Consider the following 22,464-nt stretch of genomic DNA (forward strand, 5'->3'; position numbering starts at 1 on the left):
GCTTTTCTTAGAATATTTTACATATTCCTATACTTAACTGAAAATTAACAGTCAATACAAAAGATTTACAAAAAGAGGGTAGGGAAAACAAAAATCCAGAGTCCTGCCTTTAGTGTGCTTACATTCTAGTTAAAATGTAATATAGAAATGTGAAATAAGTATTATGCAGTTTGCTAACACACTTCTAAGAACCTATTTTCCAAGAAGCAATTAAGTTCAAAATAAAGATGTTTAGCTTTATAATGATATGCATAAAACATTATTTTGTTGTTGTTTTTGAGACAAGAGTTTCTCTGTTTAACAGCTCTAGCTGTCCTGGAACTAGCTCTTTTAGACCAGGCTGGCCTTGAACTCACAGAGATCTACCTATCTCTGCCTCCCAAGTGCTGGGATTAAAAGACGTGTGCCGCCGCCACCACCAGGCACATAAAACATTATATAAAAGTGGCGAATGTTCAACTATCATCAATTAATTTTAAATTTAATTTTATAGTAAAAATTTTACTTTCAGCAATAAAAGTACTACCTCCTGCAAAAAAAGGCAATCTCCTAGCAATTTCTTTCTGTAATAATGGAATGTAACCATTTTCCCTTATCAGGAAAATTACATTTTCTAGTGGTTTGCAAGGCATTCTCACTAATCTTTCTTAAATGCTGTTATTATAAAAAATAAAATTCACAACTGTACTATATAACAATTCCCTTTGCAGATAAATGGATACAGAGAAGAGCCAGATGGATGCTGGATCAATCACAGGATGTCTGAAATGAATCGATAACCTGCCTGTAAAAGGCCAGTTCATAAATTTAATTCACTAATATATTTAAGGAGAGGCCTAAGATATATCATTTGGAAAGAGAAGGGTACTGGAAGGAAAAATTAATGAAACACAGCTTAGCTGTTTAACATAGCAAAACCTAAAGAGAGCCAGACAGAAAAGGGTCCAAAGTAGAGAATTATCTTGTTGGCCTTAGACACACTGGAAACATTGAATTTATTTTATGACCCGATGCCCTGTAAGTGACACTGATTTTTCTCTACTTTTGTTAACATTAGTTTACATATACTCATCTATTTCTTATATCGAGTACCACTTGTAAGTTATGGCTACTATGATAATCACTACTAATGACAAGAAAAGTAGTGTTAATTATAATTTAATTAAAAAATTACTGAGTTCTTACTGATTCTTAATCAATTAAAATATAATAATGGGGGTGGTAGATAAATAAAATGTAAAAACAATCAAGACTTTCCCATTTGGAAGAAAAATCACATCATATAAATAAGATTAAAATTAAGAAGAAAAATAGGCCTAAGGGTAGGGTATTGTATGTTTGGTTGTATTGAGGTTAAGACTGAGGTGACTTATAATTCTGATCAAGAATTAATGTCCAAGAGGTGGAAATATAAGACTAATAACAGACAGCTTTTAGTTTATGCATATAAGTTTTATCAAAAGTAAGGTATCTTAAAATTACATCACCTTTTAAAGCAAACACACTTTTGGTTACTGCTTGTAATTATTTTTAAAAACTTTTACAGCCTTTTCTAAATGATTACAGTTCAGACAAACACTAGCAGATACTACCTGCAAGAATAATCATAAAAAAGGATTGTTTATCCTTTAATGCTAATAAAATCTTTGTTCAGGCTTTAAAATTAAAGTAGAAACTACTGTTTTAACCTTACAGGTTTTCTAAGTTATTTAAAGAAAATCATATGTAGTTTGCTCAAAACTGCCAATAATCTAAAATAATGTATTAGGTTTAAAAAGAAGCAATTTAAGTTATTTTACTTCTCTATCTTTGAAGTATATAGCACAATTAAGAAACCAGGGGCTATGCATGGCTCAGGGATCCAGAGCACTCTTGCTCTGGCAGAGGATCTGGGTTCAGTTCCTAGTACCCAAATGAAGCCCCCATACATTTCTAACTCCAGTTCCAGGGGACCAGACCCCTTCTTCTGGCCTCCGTGAGCACTGGATGCACATGGTGTACAGACATAAATGCACACAACACACTTTACACATAAAACATCTAAACTTAAGAAAGAAGAAATCATATCATTTTCATTCATGTCTGAACTAAAGGCTATAGTGTTATTGGTATGTTTCAATTGCTGTTATATATTGCAATATATTTTCTTACAATATATGTAAGAAATTTACAATATAGACATTTATTTTAGTGTTCATAGTTACAGGAAGAGGGTTTCTTACCAGGATGCAGCTGCTTTTTGGTTTTGGAATTCCGACGACCTCTTGTTACATTTACCTTTTGTTTTGGGGGACACTTTTTCACAGGTGGTTTAGGCCGGGAAACAACTCTACCTGGAGATTTCTCTTGTTTCTTTGCTCTTTTAGCATTTGTAGCTACTGGAGCATCTTTAGACACAGAAACTTCACGCTTTTTCCTATCCAGTCTGGTTTTCTGTACAAATTGTGCAGTCAGCACTTCTGCACCTTATGCAGAAAAAAACAAGACTGTTTTAAGGACGTGTGTGTGTTACCCAGAAATTAAGCAGCATAACCAGTTCTTGTATTTTATTTCAGGGGAGTGGGAGCTAACTAATAATAGGAAATACATTAGAAAGTTCTGGGTATCAGTAAAAGATTGCAAAATTAAAGCAAAATGTAGGAAAATAACTAGTGGTTAAATTACAAGAGTCAAACTTAACATTCAGATCTTGGCAATTGGCATATTTTATGCTTCTTAGACACCAACATTTCCAAGTTAAAAACAAAAACAAGATCAGCTGCTTGTCAAAATGGGTAAGTTTATGAAACCCAGGAACGTGGTGCTGGTCCTGACTGGATGCTACTCTGGATATAAAGCCATCATTGTGATGAATATTGATAAAGGCACCTCAGACCACCCTTATAGCCATGCCCTGGTGGCTAGAATTGACCTTATCCCTAAAAAGTGACAGCTGCCACAAGCAAGAAGAAAATCTCCAAGAGATCAAAGATCACGTCCTTTGTGAAGGTTTGTAAGTACTATCGCCTCATACCTACAGGTCCTCTGTGGACATCCCCTTGGACAAAACTGTTGTCAACAAGGATGTCTTTAGAGATCCAGCCCTGAAACATAAGGTCAGCCCATAAGCAAAGGGGTCAACACACTATATAACCAAGGTTTCTTCTATTCATTCATACATCAATCATCTCTGGCTCTGTCACTTTATATACGTAGAGTTGGAAAATTAAGACAGAGATCATATAGCCTTCAAAGCTGAAAGTATATGCTTTCTGGTTCTTCGTGGGAAATGTCTGCAAATCTTTTCTTTTAATGATGGGAAAAATATTTACTTAAAAGTGAAGCTTCTGAAAAAACCATTTGTTCTTCCCTGTCTTGTATCCTTCCTCAAACTTGACCTTGGCCTCCCACCTGACCAGAAAGTATATACCTTACATAAATCACTGTCTTCTCACTCAGAAAAAAAAAATGGCTTTTCTAACGAACTGTTAAGCTCTAGGTCACATGAACCCAGTCAAATAATAGGGTTTGAGGTGAAGCATAACTACAATAATCACATATATAATTCTTACCTCTTTTTATCTTCTGAGGAAACTGCCCTTTAACTAACTTAAGAGTTGGGATGCATGATCCGCTGTCTGCCCTGGGAGTAGTTCTTTTGGAAAGGGGGCGGCCCAGGCTCACTCGTTTATTTGGAAGCGTAACAGCTGATGTGCTGGCCTTTCTCTTTGGCTGAACTCTCAGATTTGAAGGTGGAGTCACTGGAGCCGCAGCTTTCTTCTTCACTCTAAGCATCTTCCCAGATTTTTTTGTTGTTTCAGTTTCTTTTCTTACTTCCATCTCTGAGTCAAGAAATTCAGGATCTGAAGCCATAACTAAAGAAAATCCAGCATCACAAATCCCATCTGAAATACGAGGACACTGAGGATGCTCTGCTAACAAGTCTACAGCAGTAGACAGATCCAGAGTGTAGCCACTAGGGTCTGAAAAATAACTCTTCAACTGAATCAGAGACTCTGAAGGGCACTTTTCATCTGGGGGTCCCAAGTCAAAACTATAGGACAGTTTCCTAATGAATGCAGTATTTCTCATTCCATCTTGAGGAGCCATCAATGACAGGCTTTTGTCTACCTTATACAGGTCTTGGAAACTATGCTTTACTAAGGCGTTTGGAGGGATTCCTTTTTCAGGAAGTGATTTCTTTGCTTCTAGAAGTGCACAACTAAGGGCAGGTATAATAGGTATCACTTTCAGAGAGATGTCATCTTCAACTTTTAAGTCCTTTGCCCCTAAAACACATATATACATACATTAAGAATTTGACACTGTTTCAGACAAACAGGAAAAATATTAGATTTCAAAATTATTACCAGGTTAAATATGCTACAATACTGCAAATAAAAACCAAAGTGGCAACTAGTAAAAGTTTAATGAGTAAATATAACAAAAATGTATCTCCATATACCTCTCTCTCTCTCTCTCTCTCTCACACACACACACACACTGAAAAAGAATGATTTGATATGTGAATATTATGTTGCAATGAGTAAAAACTCTGCCTCCAATTCCACCTCACCTACAGGGTATTTAGAGAGCCCAGGGGACCTCACAGCAGCAGTACTACTGCCCTACGGACAAGCAGCTGGCTTCTAGCTCCACTTACACTCTTCTAAGAAGTTACAGTGCAGACAGAACGGAGGCCTTAAGCTTCAAATGTAACTGAACTAACAGCTGCTATTTGCCTTCTCTATGAAATTATATTTTACACATATTTTAATAATTAACTGTACTGTCTAATCTGTATTGCGCCTCATCTTCCTGGTCCACTCTCCGATTAATTTTGCTTTTTTATTTTTAAAGCAAATCAATAACCTCAAAAATGAGAAAAAAGGAGAATGTCAGATTTCTATGTACTTAGCAAAATCCTAAAAACATCTGTTACCAGTACTATATATAAATCTACAGAAACAACTCCAGTGCCTACTAAATGGAAACAGGAATTATGAATTAAAAAAAGTATCTGTAGAATTATGAAATACCAAAATCATCTTAAATACACTAACACTGTAGCAAATATTAGAAAAGGCAAAAAGGGCAAATAAAAGAAAATGTAGTTAAGTATTAAAATAATATTTCTTTCTTCAAAGCTCATTATTCAGAGTACCAAAAGGAAGAAAAAGAAAATATAGAAAAGATCTGTATGTATTACTAAAGACAGTTTCATGAATAAGGAACATTCCCTAGGCAACTTCACTATTTCCAGAATCGACTTAGAAAGACAGAAGTGGTAATGCAGTCTTTAATCCCAGCACTTGGGAGCAGGGGCAGGAGAATCTCTATGAGTTCAAGGCCAAACCGGTCTACAAAGTGAGTTCTAGGACAGCCAGAACTGGTACACAGAGAAACCCTGTCTCAAAAAGCAAAGTAAGAGTTAATACGCTTTGTAGTAGACTTACCACAAAACCTATGAAGATTAAGTTGGTTAAGCAAAATTTCAACTTAAGAAAAGTAGCTAAAGCTCCGAATAAGCCTAAGAACTGTCTCAATGAGGAAGATATGAAAAAGTAATCCAGCACTGTTTTATTCATTCACATAGCATTCCTGTGCTTTTCCTAGGTTCAAATAAGAGTTATCAGACTAGCGGTTTATAGTTATCAAACTGGCGGTTTATAATTAAAGAGGAAAAATGAGGGCTGGTATGTGTGGTTCAGTAGCACAGGGATCAAGAAGCATGATGAGGCCTTGAATTCAAATCTCCAGCAGAAAGGAAAGGAAGTAGGGGAAAGGGAAGTGAGAGACAAAAAGTGAATAATTTAACCATAAATCTTTTATTTTTTAAGGTTATTGTACTTTTTGTGTATGTGACTACACATGTATCTGTAAATGCTGGTACCGAACCCCTTGAAGATAGAGCTATAGGTTGAATAGAGCTAAGGTAGGGCTGGGAACCAAACCTGGATCCTCTAAAAGAACAGCAAGTGTTCTTAACCAAAGAACCATCTCTACAGCTCCAAAACAAAAAAACCTAACAGAAAAAAAGTAACACAGTATGGTAGCTGAGAGGCAGCCCTGGAATCAGGTTGATTTAGGGAAAATCTGTCTGTTTCTTCATCTTTAAAACGGTTATAAAAATACTTTAAGGATTGCAAAATTAATTATACTTAGAAAAAATACATAACACAATAAATGTGAATATTCTTTGGCAATCTGTTTGTATAACTGGTTGTTTTATTTGTTCCAAAATATCAAAAAGTACTGTGCTCTTTCTTCTTTGACCACCTGTGTATATATACTTAAAAATCAACTTTAAGGGGCTGTAGAGATGGCAGTGGTCACTCTTCCACAGGACCTAAATTCAGTTCAAGTAAACACAGAGGCTCAAAACCACTCCAAACTCCAGTTTCTGGGGACCCAATACCCTCTTCTAGCCTTCAAGGTCACTGCACACATGTGGTACACATACACATGTAGTCAAAATACTCATAAACATAAAGTACAATCATTTTAATTTTTTCCAAGACAGGGTCCTGGCTATCTTGGAACTCACAGGCTGGCCTTGAACTCAGAGATCCACCTGCCTCTGCCTCCCAAGTGCTGGGATTAAAGGCCTACACCACCACCATTGGTCTAATAATTTTTTAAGAACATTTTTATATTGGCTTTAAATTTAGAAATATTAAATCTAGCATTATCCTGTTACATTTCTTTAAAACACTTATTTCTTTAGATGCCTGACACACCTATGCTCTGAAAATACAGAATAAAACCAAGGTAGCCCAGTGGTAAACTGCATGCTCAGAACCCCAGCTTCGTGAACCAAAAACCAAACAAAGCGCATTAATATATTTGTATGATAAGCACAGCCATGTATGATGGCAAATAGCTAAAATCCCAGGTGATGCAGTTCTGGAAGATCAAATCCAGAGCTTTATGCCTATGAGACTAACACTCTACCAACCGAGCTACTCCCCCATCCCGGAAATGTTTTAACTGCAATATGATACATGTGACATATTGTGCAACTGTTCAGGTACTATATGACTTGACTTGTGAGAGTCTGAATGAGAATGTCCCCCATGGGCTCAGATGTTCCCAATGGATGGCAGTTGTTTGGGAGGTCTGAAGGTGTGGCCTTCCTGAAAGAAGCATGTCACTGGGGCAAGCTTTGAGGTTTCAGAGCCTCTTGCCATTGCTAGCATGTTCTCTCGGCTTGTTGCTCCAGCCCTCATGTCTGCTGTCTCCGATCCACCATCACAGATCCTAGTCCTCTGGAACCATGGGCCCAAACAGACGCTTCTTTCTTTATGCTGTCTTAGTCACGCTGTTTTATCACTGCGATAGAAAAGTCACTAATACATGATTAATATTACCTTTTGAGGTCAGGTGATAGCAGCACATGCCTTTAATCCCAGCTCTTGGGAAGCAAAAGCAGGAGCTATATCTTTGAGTTCAAGGTAAGCCTGGTCTACAGAGCAAGTTCCAGGATAGCTAAATCTATACAGAGAAACCCTGTCTCACAAAACCAAAAAGAGAAAAAAAATTTTTTGTCTCTAACAGTCAAGTATTTGTCGTTGGGGTCAATATCACCTTGGGAATGCATGGTCCAAATACAAAGTCCCACCGTCTAGATATAAACGATAGCCATGAAAACTCCAAGTCACAGTTTTTAGACAGGCAAGGAAAAAGCATATCCTAGCTACCACTGAACAACAAATGAATTCAATTCATGTTGTCAGTGGGTGGAGACACAGGTCTGAAGCTTAGATCTACTTGTAAAGGTCAACTAGGAAGACAAAAGACAAGCAGATACTTGGAGAAAAAACACAGTTAACAAGTGCTCTGTGCTACTGAAAAGTCCAGTAAGATACGGTCTGGAAAGTATGCAACAGGCTAAGTAAACTGGGTACCACTGTAATCTCACCTGTTGATTGAGGCGAGTGGAATAAATGTAAACCGTGTAGACCCATCTGCTCATCTCCAAAACCTGTAAGAGGAAGAATCAGGAGAAGAAAATGTAGGTTGTTAATCTTATGAAACAAAAGTAAAAACATTAAAAAAAATTTTCCCCCAAAAACTTGCTCTTACCTGGTTCTGGTGTTAAGGCTGATGACGTAAGTAATATGAAAAACTCCCTATCTTCTAAGCATTTGATGATTGCCTAATTAAAAAAAAAAAAAAAAACAAAATAAAAGAGGTCTATTCAATCTCTCTACTTCTGGAAGAACTACTACAGACTGAGCAGGACTGACATTTTTGAAAGGTGGGCTCCATAAAAGTTTCCACTTATCAGTGTAACTCATGCCATTTTGAGCTATTGAAAGGTGTGCAGATCATACTAACCTTTCTAATGAAACTACAGTGGTGGTCAGAAGGACCTGTCTCTTCCCACCCATGAGGAAAGGAAGCATGAAACCCTGACTGGCAGTCACAGGACAAAACTATCACACAGAAACTAAATGTTATTTGCAAGTCAAAGTGTTTAAACCAACGCTATCATTAAGACAAGTCACTGTCCCACAACACATGTGCATGCATGCACGGTCTGTTTTACTTTGATTTCTTTCTTTTAAGATTAATGTATTATGAAATGTATTCTGCCTACATATACATCTGTATGCCAGAAGAGGGCACCAGATCTCATTATAGATGGTTGTGGGCCATCATGTGGTTGCTGGGACTTGACCGCTGAGCCACCTCTCCAGCCTACTTCATTGATTTCTTAATGTCTATTATGGGGACAGACAAGTCCTGGCTTGCTTCATTACTGTAGTTCAACATTTGCATCATTTCCTTTGTAATATTTAGAAATAACCTATCATAAAAGCTAGTTCAAACTGTGGGTCAAGCATCTATTTCTATCTTTACACTGAGCAACTTTGGCTAACATAACAGAGCCCTTTAAACCAGCAGCTATTCCTCAGTCTTATTGCCTCTACTATGAAAACACAGAAAAGCTTTCATAAACCCCTGGATAATGGTAAACGTAGCTTTCAAAGAAGCATCTCGGAAGTGGCACTGCGACTAATGCAAACCTAGATAACTATCAATGTATCAAAGAACAAAGACTTAAGAGAAAAAAACCTTGTTCTTTTAGTCAGAAATATAAACTGAATGAGACAAAAGGTAAGCTGAGATGTAAGAAAAATGAAAATGCCAATTATAATATATCAGTACACACAACAATGAAACACCTACCAACAAGCTAAGTAATTCAGCTAATTTCCCAGTTTAAGGAAAAAAAATTATACTTGACATTAGTGATTCTTACCAATTGCTGATTTTTAATGTACTCGATTAGCTTATCTATGTTTTCCCCTTGTTTGTTTGATAGTTCCACTTCATATAAATCAAAGCATAAATCCTGGCAACACACTGTAGAGGAAATCAGAAATACACAACAACATTTTAAATTTTAATTTAAAAGTATTCTTTGACAATTCCATATAGGTGTATAAAGTGTTTTGATCACATAAACTCCCAATGCCCTCTCTTTAAGACATACACGTATGTACGTATTACGTACACACAGACACAATAGTGTGTCACTATGTTTTCCTGGATGATCTGAAACTTGCTTTATGAACCAGGGTGACCTTGAACCCAGAGACCTATCTGCCTCTGCCTCCTTAGAATTGGGATTAAAGGCATGAGCCACCATACCATGCTTCAGAACATTTGTTTGTTTGTTGAAACAGGGTTTCTTTGTAGAACTGCCCTAGAACTAGCTCTGTAGAGCAGGCTGGCCTCGAACTCCTAGAGCTCCAGCCATCTGCCTCTGCCTCCCAAATGCTGATTTCATATTTATTTTGAATTTAACAGTGCATAAATTAAAAACAATAAAAACTTTGTGCATAAGAGGAATGGGTCTGAGTTTTCAGCTTTTTTTTAAGTACATTTGCTCAATTCTCTGAGCATTCTGAATTAAAGATAAAATCTTTGTCATCTCAGATGAATCAGTCAGTTTCTAACAGGCATACAAGAAGTAGACAACAAGGTAACTCTACAGCTTTCTCAAGAGACCATTTTATGAATCATTTAAGATGAAATTTAGACATGTGTGCAAATGATGACAGAGTGGACAGTAACTATAGTAAGCCCAGGGTATGTACTGTGCTATTACATTTTGACAGACCTTTCTGCTCCAAATAATTCTGTCTTCTAAAGGCAGCTTCTGGTAGGCTTTCTTTCAGAGAAGATACTTTCATTACATACTTAAAATCTAGTTCCCGTGGCCTAAAAAACAAAAATGTTATCAATCAGTGTAAAAAAATACTGACATAACCTTATCACTTTATAATTCAAAAGCAAGCAAAAGTATAACCATAAAACAGTCCTTCAGGGCTGGAGAAATGGCCTAGTTGTTAAAAAGTCCTACTCTTGCTGAGTTTGGTTCCTAGCACCCACAATGGGCAGCTTGACTCCTCCTTTTGGCCTTTACTGGCACCTACACATACATACCCCCACACAAAGCATGCATACATATACAATGTTTTAAAGCCCTTAAATTCCAGGCTAGGTAATTCACATATCTATAAACAATATAAATTCTCACACAAATGACCCACAGATATTATGTATAAACATGTTTATATCTTCTGAATACATGTATTTCTGGCAGGGCCCAATTACTCAGGTATGTTAAAAATTGTGTTCTAAAACTGAGACTTTTCAAAACTTACTAAATTGAAGTCTCTGAAATACTGGGTTATACTACAGAATGAGTCGTGTGCAGATCTTTATTCTACTGTCTCCCCCAAATTTTTCTTTCTTCACAATTTATTTTGAAATGGTATCAGACCTATATAAAAGCTGTAAAAACAGCACAAAAATTTTCTAGACTGGACTATATTTGCTTATTCTTCAAAAACCAACTATCACTAAGAAAAACAGACTGAAAAAGTTGTATATATATATATATATATTTATGCGCTATCTATTTAAGGAGGGGACATAAGAGAAGCTTGAGGGGAGGGAGCTGGAAGGGGCTAAAGGAAAGGGAAGGCATAAAGTGATGTAAATCTATTTCAGTTAAAAGCACATTTGAAAACTTTTAAAAAGCTGGGCAGTGGTGGCTCAAGTCTTTAATCCCAGCACTCTGAGAGGCAGAGGCCAGCCTGGTCTACAAAGCAAGTTCCAGGATAGCCAGAGTTACACAGAGAAACTGTCTCAAAAACAAAACAAAAAACTTAAAAAAATAGATTTTGCTAGACAGATAGCGCACCTTTAATCCCAGCACTCGGGAGGCAGAGAGAGGTGGATCTCTGAGTTCGAGGCCAGAATGGACTACACAAAGAAACCCTGTCTTGAAAAACCAAAAAGATTTTCAGTTGTCTCCAGTGGAGAGTCTGCTTTTTTTTTTTCATTTGTGATTAATATGCAGGTTGTAGGAAAATATTAAAAGATACACAAATAACCAAATTTTCACTTTTTTATCATCTAATTGAATACTATGTGCTACCATTTTCCCTACATTTAGTAACTACATTCTATAGCAAGAAAGAGCTTTTCTTTCTTTTAAAATTATATTTCACAAAATTCTTACTTTACTATTTATGGACTATACTATCCTTGTTCTCTGTTCTTACAAATGGCCAACAGAAAATGAATTCTGACAGAATTAAGTTCTCAAGTCAACTAAACTATATCTATCCTTTAGTGATATGGAGTACAAAGTATGAACAAGCAAAATGGTTTCTTAAGACATCCTTCACAGTTCCCCAGGAGAGAGAGAAATTAAAGAAAAAAAAAGGAAATAACTTCATTATCATAATTCATCATACTACAAACAAATTTAAGAGTTACTTTTAGTATTTTTTGCAAGGGAGTGATTTGAGTATTAGAACATCAGATAACATAAATCTTAATGAAGAATCAATAGGGACTATCATTAGCTGTATTGCTCACTGGACAAATTTCATTTGTTTTAGAGGAAAGGCAAGCTTTTAATATAAAGTAATTCAGTCAGGCATGGCAACAGATTCATGGAGTCCCAGTTATTCAGGAAGCTGAAGTGAGAGGATCACTTGAACCTATAAATTCCAAACCAGCCTGGCCAATATAGCAAGATCCCATCTCAACTACAACAAGAGAAATACTATTTTTCCTTAAGGATTAAAATTCAGGTCACTTGTGTACTTGTACTCTACACACTTAATCAAATGTATTCTAACCCAAAACCAAGAATATATAAAACATATTTCACACCATTAAGACCTTGAAATGAGTACCAAGTACCTAGGGCTGGAAAAACAAAATATGCATTAAGGATAACATCAAATATAATACTTACAGTTGTACTGGAATTACTGTGCCATAAGTAGAACAAAGAGTTATATCACACAGGAAACAGCCCTGAATAATTAACTGCCCTTTCCATGGAGAAGTGAGAGCTTGAAGAAATGAGGACAGAAAGAAGCTGATTACTTTGTGAAACATTTACTAAAACAACAAATTTTATAAGAATTATTTAATTCCTTACCATTTTTATTGTGTTCAAGTCTAGAAAGAAACAAAAAATATTTTTATTAGAGGAAGAAAAACAAACCAAACAAACAAAGTACATAGGCAAAGTACTCACATGTTTTTGTAAGTGGGCATTGCCATCTTTTAGGTTCCCAGGATTGAAAAGCTACAATTATAAGAGGAAAGGTCTGTCTGGGTCATTTAATAACAGCGTTGCCTGAAAGTTCATAGAGGTAATTCTGAAAGAAGAAAAAATGTATTATTAGTACTATGGAATTACCCATGGATTAAATTTATCCCAACCCTAGTCAAACCTGAAATTTAGGACATTAGGCTAAGAAATATTTTTTTAGGCATAATTTATTTATAGTGACTATACCTGACTTAGTTGGAAGGCACAAAAATGACTTCTTTTGTAAAACATGTAGGTATCTGCAGCCACATGTCAGACAACTGTCACAAGATGGCCTGTGTAGTTACCTGTACAATTCTCAGACACAAACTTGATTTTTCCCTAGAATTAAAACATTAAGACTCATCAGATGTCTTCAAATAGCAATAGCCTTACCAGTAGGGCTCATTTTAAAATAGGGATATAGATGTATTTTTTTCACTGGTAACCAAAATAAACGTTATGCTTCTTAGAAAAATAATCATCTTATGGTCACTGATGTTTTTAATCACCCATAAGCACTTTAAAACTTGAAAAAATAGCTGTACTTGGGTATCTCTCAAAAGTTTCCATCACAGTATCAAAGGAATACCTGATCACACCAATTACCTTTAATGAAACTTCACTGAATGGCTATGTAGAAGTTGTAATAAGAAATATAACAAATAAAACCTACATTATCAAAAGATGAATTTCCTCCGGACACTGGTGGTACACACCCTTAATCCCAGCACTTGGGAGGCAGAGGCAGGTGGATCTCTGTGAGGTCGAGGACAGCTTGGTCTGCAGAGCTAGTTCCAGGACAGCTAGAGCTGTTACACAAAGAAACCCTGTCTCAAAAGACAAAACAAGGTAAGTTTCCAAAGCAAAGAATTGATGAATTGTAAATTATGCCAGTGCCCAGAAAGTCCTCAAAGGGAGAACATGTAATAAAGTGAATCACAGGCAGATGTCTGACCACTGAATGATCAACAGTATTTCCTGTGATAGATTAGATGAAGGATTAAAAGTCAGGTTTCCTGAAGCTAGGAGTATAACTAAGTAGTAGAGTGCTCGCCTAATGTGGGCAAAGAGGGGAAAGGCCTTAGTTTTGATTTCTAGCAATAGAAAAAAAAAAAGTCAAGTCTTAACATAGGATGAAACGGCATAGAATGAGTAAGTGCTAAGGGGGGAGGGGCTCATAAGCCTCTACTAGTAGCTGAGGAGTTACTGACAGTTGATGGCTTCTGGGGGAGGGAGAGTTCTCTTTAAGGGTATAGTCCCAATATGTCCTCCACACTCCCAAGTGAGTGACACCATACTCATGGTTATATGGGCAGCACAAATGGGACTAGATAGTTTACTTAGGGAAAAAAAGAACAGGAAGTTGAGAAGGGTTAGGGAAGGGGGAGATGAATCTGAGAAGTTACAAGAAGTAAATATCAAAACACATTATATGAAACCCTCAAATAATTAACAAAACTACTACAGTAAATAAAAGACCAGAGGCTGGCTCAAATGATTAAAAACACTGGCTACTCTTCTAGAGGACTTGGGTTTAATTCCCAGCACCCAAATGATGACTATTAACTAAGTGTTACTTCTAGTTCCAGGGGATCTGAAACCCTCTTCTGGCCTCCTCGGGCACCAGGCATGTACACTGTATACAGACAGATGTTTAAGCAAAACATTCATATACAAAATAAAAACAAATCTGTATACTGTATGGTCCCATTTACATACATATCTAAAATAGATCTAAAAAGGTGGGAAATAGACTAGTTGCCTGGGTTGGTGACAAGAGGGTCGCAGATTGATTACAGTGATGGTTTCACAAATCTGAATACATGAGAACACACATGATAGACCACACAGTTTAAATGGGTGAATACTACTGCACAAGAAATACTGCGAAGTACCTTAAAAACCACAATCATCAGCAATCAGCCAGTGTGCATAATGATCTTTTTCAGTCCTCAGTTATATTTTGCTTTACCAACACTTCTAAACACCCTCTTTTTGAGTTCCTGCTGCTGTGGGGTGCATATGTTCCTCCACTTCCCCATTATCTAGATTCATCTTCTCTACTACTCCTATACAAGCCACCTACTGCTGTCTTGGCTTCAACTAATACCCCCAACCCTGGATCCTTCCTACACTACTTTTATTACTACAAGGCTGTTTCAGAAACATCTTGAAAGGCTGAGTATGTCTTTAATTCATAAAAATAGTACCTGTCCACTTACTGAGAAATTATTAAGTTCTTTTTCCTTGGTAAAGGACTTTAAATGTCATTTAATCCTCACAGTAATCCTACAAAGTTAACTATTTTTCCAAATGAGAAAACAAAGCATAAAACTTTCATGCTAATTATGTTTTTAACTAATACCTACTTATCGCCCTGAATTCATCAGCATCCCTGTCAATCTTTTCTTCTTTCTTTCTACTCAGGGCACCACTGCAGTGTGTTGACAGCATTACAGTCTCGCTCACCCCTAACATTCCACAGTTGTCAAGTTTGCTCAGATCTATTTGTTCTCTATTCTTTTATCATTACAATGGCATAGGAGTCTTACCAAAGTACCAATCTCTTGGCACTGAAAAATATCGTTTTAGATTCAAAACTCAATTATGTCTAAACTTCTAATTGAAGATTATGACCTGCTTAACACTAATGAATCTAGCTTTTATTATAGCCATCTCAGGGAAATAACTAAGCCTCACTTCATTTTGTAGAAGACGAAATTCACTTTCCTCAGCCCTATATCTGGCTGGACCGCTAAGAGTGGTAACAGCACTTGGCCCACATAGAGTGCACACTGACATGCCAATTTTGCCTTTTAACAATGGAACTATTTTGCTTATTACAAATGTTAAGATGAAAATTATAAATCTTAAAATATAATTTATATAATCCATAAAGCAATATACAATCTGATCACTGTATATTCACAGCTCAAAACAAGCTCATGTACAATAAACAAGTTATATTTACAAATGATGACGTTTTCATCTGACTGCAAATTGCTTACTTGGATTCAATATTCAACTTTAAAATAAATGTAAGTTACATTTTTTTAAACATGTATATGTGTGGAGGTCAGAGGGCAACTGGAAGGAGTTGGTTCTCTGTCTACCAAGTGGATTTGAGGTCAAACTCAGACCACCAGGTTTGACAGCAAGTGCCTTCATCCATTGAGCTACCTTGCCCCTTCCTCCATGATTTTTGATACAGGGTCCCTCTCATCCTGTAGCCCAAAGTGGCTTTGAACTTGTAACAATCTTTCTGTCTCAGTCTCCTCAGTGCAACATTCAATTTCTGAAGACTGTTTTTAATATTCTTAAAATTTGATATACAAAGTTTCTGATCACCAGGCTGATACTTACAATTTTGAAAGTATTATTTTTTGTTTTGGCATGATGTACAAAAGTAAATAAACTGTTTGATATCATATCATTTTGTTATTATTAAAATTATTTTAACATGTTTGTGGTATGTGCATCTCTCTCTTGTGATACTGGGGATCCCACATGCTCAATGCTCTTAGGCACACCCTCCCTGTCCTTTATGATGATATCCATATAATCTCAGTGACAATGTTCTGACTCATCAAATTGGGTTTATGAATTTGTGCTATGGCATTTAAACTATTAATTCTCAATGAAATGGTTGCACCAAACTCACTGGTATGCTGTGTACCTTCCAAAAAGATATTAAGTAGTTTTTCTCTTAAAAGAAAATCTAAAAGAAAAAGCTGAATTAATTTTTCTGTGACAATTACATTTTAAAATCCATCTTTGATTCTCTCCATCATTATATCTTAGAAAGAGGCAAAAATAAAGTAATTTTTAAAATTGCTTTCACCACTAGATATATTCCACCCCAAATGCTCTGAGCACAAAGCAGAGGATTTCCACTGAGGTGAAACGAAACAGGTCCTATACCAAATGAGCTGGGGTCAAATATCTCTTCTCCTAATGAGAGAGCAGCTGTACATTAAAGGACGTATTTCATCAAGCAACAGTGTACTGACTATTAGCAAGGGGTTTAGTTCTCCAATTAAATGTTATTATATCTTATTAAGGAAAAACAGAAAGTATGCCCTAGGCACATTTCTTATGACAAAGGCAGTAATTAAAACAGAAACCAATTTAAAAAAGACAAAAAGAAAAAGACTAGAAGAGAATATTCACTATGCAAATAATAAAAGATTTATACTAATACATTAAGACAGAATTTTAAAAAATGAAAATTCGCATTTCAAGAGCCATTTAATAGCCAATAAGCATTAAAAAACACTTTCAGTTTACAAACTTATATAATTGCAGTCAGAGAAAAAGAAACCCAAAGATTTTAACAGGTGAATTGGTAGCAAGAATGGAAGCCAAAGACAGAAATGAGGCTATCTGAGGACATGTAAGGAGTATTTAAAACCAACATGCTAAAAGACAATCATCAAAGTACAATGTTTACATTCAGCAAAAACATTTTCCAAGAAAGAAAGCGAACCAAAAAAGTTTATCATCAAAACTAAAACAAAAAAAATCCAAAAAAAAAACCTTTTAATAAAAGCCTCTACTTTAATCACAAGGAAGATAGCTCCAGATGGATAAGAGCACGGAAGACATCTGAGAAATATTAAGTACTGGCTTTCTAAATCCCAACAACTCTCAACAGGCTGCCAGCCAGCTATGTGATAACAATTTTAAAATGAGTTCTATTACATGACAAAAATAGCATAAATCATGAGGAGGGTGATTGAAGTTAGCAATTCTAAGATAAAGATGCTTGTAAACTTAATTTTGAATAATCAAGAACACAGAATTCTAGGGAAATATGTAATTTCCAAACAAGTAGATCTTAAACCAATATAAAAATGAAAAGACTAGAAACATAGGACAAGGCAAACAAACAAAAAAAGAATTACACTAAATGCAAATAAATTGTAATGCTCTGCCCCTAAAGATATTTAAAATTGCTTTTAAAAATTTCCAGGCAACAGAGGTGATGGTTACGTGGTTAAGAGCACATATTGCTCTTGAAGAGGCCCCAAATTAAGTTCTTAGCATCCTGTAGTTCCAGATCCAGGATCCAACACCCTCTTGTGGCCTTAACAGATACCTGCCCTCCAGTGTCCATACCCTCACAAAGACACATGTAAAACTTAAAATAAAAATGAAGTCTTAAAAAAAAAATCCCAGCCAGGCATGATGGAACATACCTGTAATCCCAGAACTTGGGAGACTTGGCAGGGAAATCATAGGTACAAGGGCAACCTAAACTACATAATGTCAGGAAAACAAAGAAAGAAAAAAAGAAAATTCTAACAGATACTCTTTTACTTAGTAGTGGTACTAGGAATTGAATCCAGGGTGGCACACATGCTAGGCATATGTCAACATTTAGACCCTTCCATTAGTATTTACTTGAAATATAAAAGTATAGGGCTGGGGATATTGCTCAGTTGTAGTTTAGTTTGTATTAAACTTTAGATTCAATTCTTAGCACGACAAAATAAATGAATAAATAAAACATACAAGTGTCTATACCATCTAGTTATATCAAAATAGTTTAGTGAGAAATTTAAAATAAGCATATTTTTCATTGTTAAGAGTAATATAAATGAGAAGCTTAGAGGTAAGATGAATCAAAGCAAGTTGGGCAGTAAGAAGAGATAATCAAAATTAAAATTTAAAAAGATGTATGTAAAATAGACATTTCAAAAGTAAGAGGATACCTGTAATAACCAATGACAAATATTAAAACAAATCCTAGGTACCACATGTGGCACCCTAAATTAATTTTAAAAAATCTTAAGGCTGGGCAGTGGTGGCGCACACCTTTAATCCGCACTTGGGAGGCAGATGCAGGTGGATCTCTGTGAGTTCGAGGTCAGCCTGGTCTACAAGAACTAGTTCCAGGACAGGCTCCAAAGTCACAGAGAAACTGTCTCGAAAAACCAAAAAAAAAAAAAAAAAAAAAAAAAAGGTAGCTTTTAACCACTAAAGAGATTAAACCACTAACCACTAACCTAACAACTGCCACAAACAAAACTGTAGGCTCAAGTGATTAGGAGCAGTCCAATGACAGATATGGTGAGGAGCAGAATATATTCTTACAATAAATTGTATCTCGAAGGAAATGAATGATAAACAAAGGCTCTCTAAGAGGTGCTGACTATGCTACTTAATGTGATCTCATAGGCACACACACAGTAACACTCGTCATCATTTGGAAGACCAATATTTTCCCAAATGACTAATGAAAGAATGAAAGCCGAAGTGCAAACTAGATGAACTGATTTTAATAAGTTCATTCATAAGATTTCAAATTTACACTGTAGGGGCTGGAGAAATGGCTCAGCTGTTAAGAGCACTGCCTGCTCTTCCAAAGGTCCTGAGTTCAATTCCCGGCAACCACATGGTGGCTCAAATTTACGCTGTAGGCAACTTTTAAGAAACTATTATCAAAATTGATGAATACCAAAGAAAACACATCTGAAAATGTTATTAAAATGTCTCTCTTTTTCCAAATACTTAGCTAGCCAATGCCAGACTATTGTGCCATATACTTCAACTAGAACAATCTATTTCAACAGACTAAGCACAGAAGCAATACTTGAACAATAAAAGTGACAGGCAGGCTATTTGCAAAAACATATTACAATGCCACTCTTATCACTAATATTTTCTGGAAGAGAAATAGCTCTTTTTCACTTAAAATGCTACTTAGTCAAGATGTAATTGGTTTGTTTTTTAAAGATAGCAATAAATATGTTTGAAAGCAAACAGCTTAACATCTATCACAGATACACCCGAAGTATGCAATAATTTTTGAATTGTAAAGGAGTTGGCTGGGAATGTAGAAGCGTGCTGTCTGGAACACACAAAGTCCCCCCTCAATCCCTAGCACTGCACAAACCCAGTATGGCAGTGTGTCTATAATCCCAGCATTTAAGAGAAGGCAGCAAGAAAATCAAGTGTCCGAATCCAGCCTTTGCTACAGATCACGTTCAAGGCTAGCCTGGGCTAGTTTAAAAAAATGTGAAAGAAGAGCATGGATACTGCTGTAACATAGATCTTGGAACATAAAATGTAAGTATGATTCTCTTTAAGTTCTTTAAAGACCATGCATGATGACAGTTCAAGGAATACTTTCCCTCTAGAATAGATCCATTTCTATTGTACCTGCAGTGCTCCACTAAGCAAGGTGCAGATACCCTGCTTTCTTTTTCTTTGTAAATACATTTTCAATACAATAAAATCTTTTCTTTTAGAAAGGAAAAAAATTCAAAACAATGTCTTTCCTTAAATCTATAAATTTATGTATTTATTTATTTATTTTGAGGCAGGGTTTCTCTGTAGCTTTGGAGCCTGTCCTGGAACTAGCTCTTGTAGACCAGGCTGGCCTCAAACTCACAGAGATCTGCATGCCTCTGCCTCTCAAGTGCTGGGATTAAAGGCGTGCGCCACCACTTCCCAGCAAATCTATAAATTTATAAATGCAATGAATAAGCTACTCACTGTATTCCAGTGAGAGTTTCTACAGAAATTGAAATGATTCGTCTGGAAAAAAAAAAAGAAGAAGAAAAAGAATCCACAGTTTTCTCTGGTTTCCTAAAAGAAAGTACCAATATATATTATAAAGCTACCACAAGTAAAACAGTATGGTAGCTGCTAAATAGGTCAGTGTTCAGATCCAAGGTCATAAACAAGGGCTAACAGACTGTCCCAAATGTTTGACTTTCTTACTCACTAGGGACGATTAAAAATTAAAACAAGATCTTTTTCAACTATTAGATGGATTTAGATGTTTAGAAAACATTGTTGCCCTTCAGTGCTGCCTAGCAGTAATGAAAACCATACCTAAGAGGAAATGAAAATGTAAAAATACAATCACCCCAGGGCATTTAACAGACTGCCTAGCGTTCTCCTAAGAATTTGAGTCTACAGAAACATTATCAGCAGCACCCAAACCTGTTTATAATATCTGCAGTGCAAAACAAAACAAAACTCAGCTCTACAGTATTGCTGTGAGAAAAATCTTAAAATCCACCGATGAGACACAAAGAATAAACATGTCTAAGATACTTGTATTAAATACATATGCTATGGGAAACAAGTACCAGGCAAGTTTTCTGGCAATTTTCTAATTTCAATTTATTTAAACAAATGTTTGGGCTACAAGAGATGCCTGCCAATTTATCTTTCTTACTTAAAAGAATAATGTAAAAGAATGTGATAGTTAGAAAAGACACTGGCAACACATTTCAAACATCATCTTCCTTAAAATAATAATTGCAGAGAAATAAATTGGCTATCTTGTATTATTTTCTTCTAACATGGGCTCACTGAGTATTAGTATACTAGTGATAATAGAGCGCTCCTGTACTACAAGACAATTTTCCAGCAGAAAAGCACCCTCTTACACTACCAAGTATATGTGCTCCGTACTAAACCTCTTAGGTAGGATTTCCAACAATCTCACATTCTATACTACCACATATGCGCTCCCGTCTTCTTTCTGCTTTCTTAGGGGGGAGGAAACACTGTGAGTCCTCGGGTCATTGTACAAGTGTGAGAAAGATTTTTCATTAACTTCCCCAGCCTAATTTGACCTTCCGAGAGAGAATACAGGTTCAAGCTGCTTAAAAGTTGGGCGTTTCGAATTGCTAAATCGCGATGAAGAGAAACTCAAAAGCTTCCGATTCTGACGCTAAGCCCCTTTTCCTACCAAGTGCTGGTTGGAACTGTCTTCTGACCAACTGCGGGACCCTACCTACTGCAATATTCCTTCAACGTCACTCCAGCCGGCTGCTGACTGCCATATGGGTAGGCCCATTTGTACGTAATAAGTAAGTAATGCCACGTGTTGCCTCGGCGCCTACAGCATTCAAACTTGAGTTGAGGGTTTCCCTAAGAAACCTCAGGGAATGAGCCAGTCTGACCCGAATAAAGGGAAAACTTCAGTGCAGAACGGATCGCATCCCTTGGGAATGGAGCTGACCTGTGACAGGCGACACAAACAAAACGCTCTCAAGAGTCTTTCTGCCCCTCTAAGTGCAGAGACGAATTCCGAAGCCGTCCACGGGCTCGCACCATGACTACCTTCTCCAAGTTGGAGCCAATGACCGTGGCTGCCCGTCCGGGGCGACCCAGCCATCTGTCCAGTGGCCCCCCCTCACCGAGGGACGCCCACCCCGCCCGCCAACCCTCAACCACCGCGGGTGCCCCCGACGCGCGAGCGGAAGCAGCGCTCAGCCTTCCCTACGGGTGTCTGTGGAAATCCTCGCCCGAGACGCCCCAACACTCAAGGGAACGTTACCTGTCCCCGGCGCGGCCGCCTTCCCTGAGGAGTCGAGCTCACCGCTCAGCGTCCTTCCCATGCTTTTCCTGCCCGTCCCTGTCTCCTCCGGGCCCCTCGCCCTGAGGCGACTCCCGACCTCTCCTCAGACGCGGGCCGCGTGCGCTCCAGTCGCTCAGGCACACAGGCGGGTAGCAGCCTCGGCTCAACCCCGGCGCTGGGAACGGGTCCCGTTTGTGGCCCCGGGCACCCGCAACCGGAAGTGAAACCTCGTGGCCCTAGGAAATAGGGAGGGGGCTAGAAAGACAGAAAGTGAAAACTGAAGCGCCCTGGTCGCGTAACAGACGGGAGCCAATCACAAGGAGGACGCCAAGGCGCAGGCGCGACCGCCAGCGGCGTCCACGTTGCGCTTGCTTTTTCTCTCTGCGCAGGCGCAGGGCGGACAGAGCTTGCTTCGGATTGGACGGCCAACCCAGTTCCGCTGCTTCTCACCGGATGTAGGCAGCCGGATATGGAGTCGTGCACAGGAAGTGAAGTTCCTCAGTCAGGGCCTCCTCTAGTGTCTCGT

General features: G+C 37.4%; 1 protein-coding gene across 1 annotated transcript in view; it reads right to left on the minus strand.

Annotated features, from left to right (window-relative positions):
* The window catches only part of Tasor2 (transcription activation suppressor family member 2), a 42,954-nt gene extending 20,730 nt beyond the window's left edge, over positions 1-22,224 (minus strand). Inside the window, 11 exon segments of the mRNA XM_038335530.1 lie at positions 2,223-2,465; positions 3,552-4,268; positions 7,901-7,963; positions 8,065-8,137; positions 9,248-9,351; positions 10,112-10,212; positions 12,269-12,368; positions 12,458-12,477; positions 12,557-12,680; positions 12,821-12,955; positions 21,918-22,224. Of these exon segments, the coding sequence (XP_038191458.1) occupies positions 2,223-2,465; positions 3,552-4,268; positions 7,901-7,963; positions 8,065-8,137; positions 9,248-9,351; positions 10,112-10,212; positions 12,269-12,368; positions 12,458-12,477; positions 12,557-12,582 (1,447 nt within the window). The 5' untranslated portion in view covers positions 12,583-12,680; positions 12,821-12,955; positions 21,918-22,224.
* Positions 22,225-22,464: the final 240 nt, after the last annotated feature.

The sequence above is a fragment of the Arvicola amphibius genome, chromosome 6 (genome assembly GCF_903992535.2).
Source record: "Arvicola amphibius chromosome 6, mArvAmp1.2, whole genome shotgun sequence".
Taxonomy (NCBI): domain Eukaryota; kingdom Metazoa; phylum Chordata; class Mammalia; order Rodentia; family Cricetidae; genus Arvicola; species Arvicola amphibius.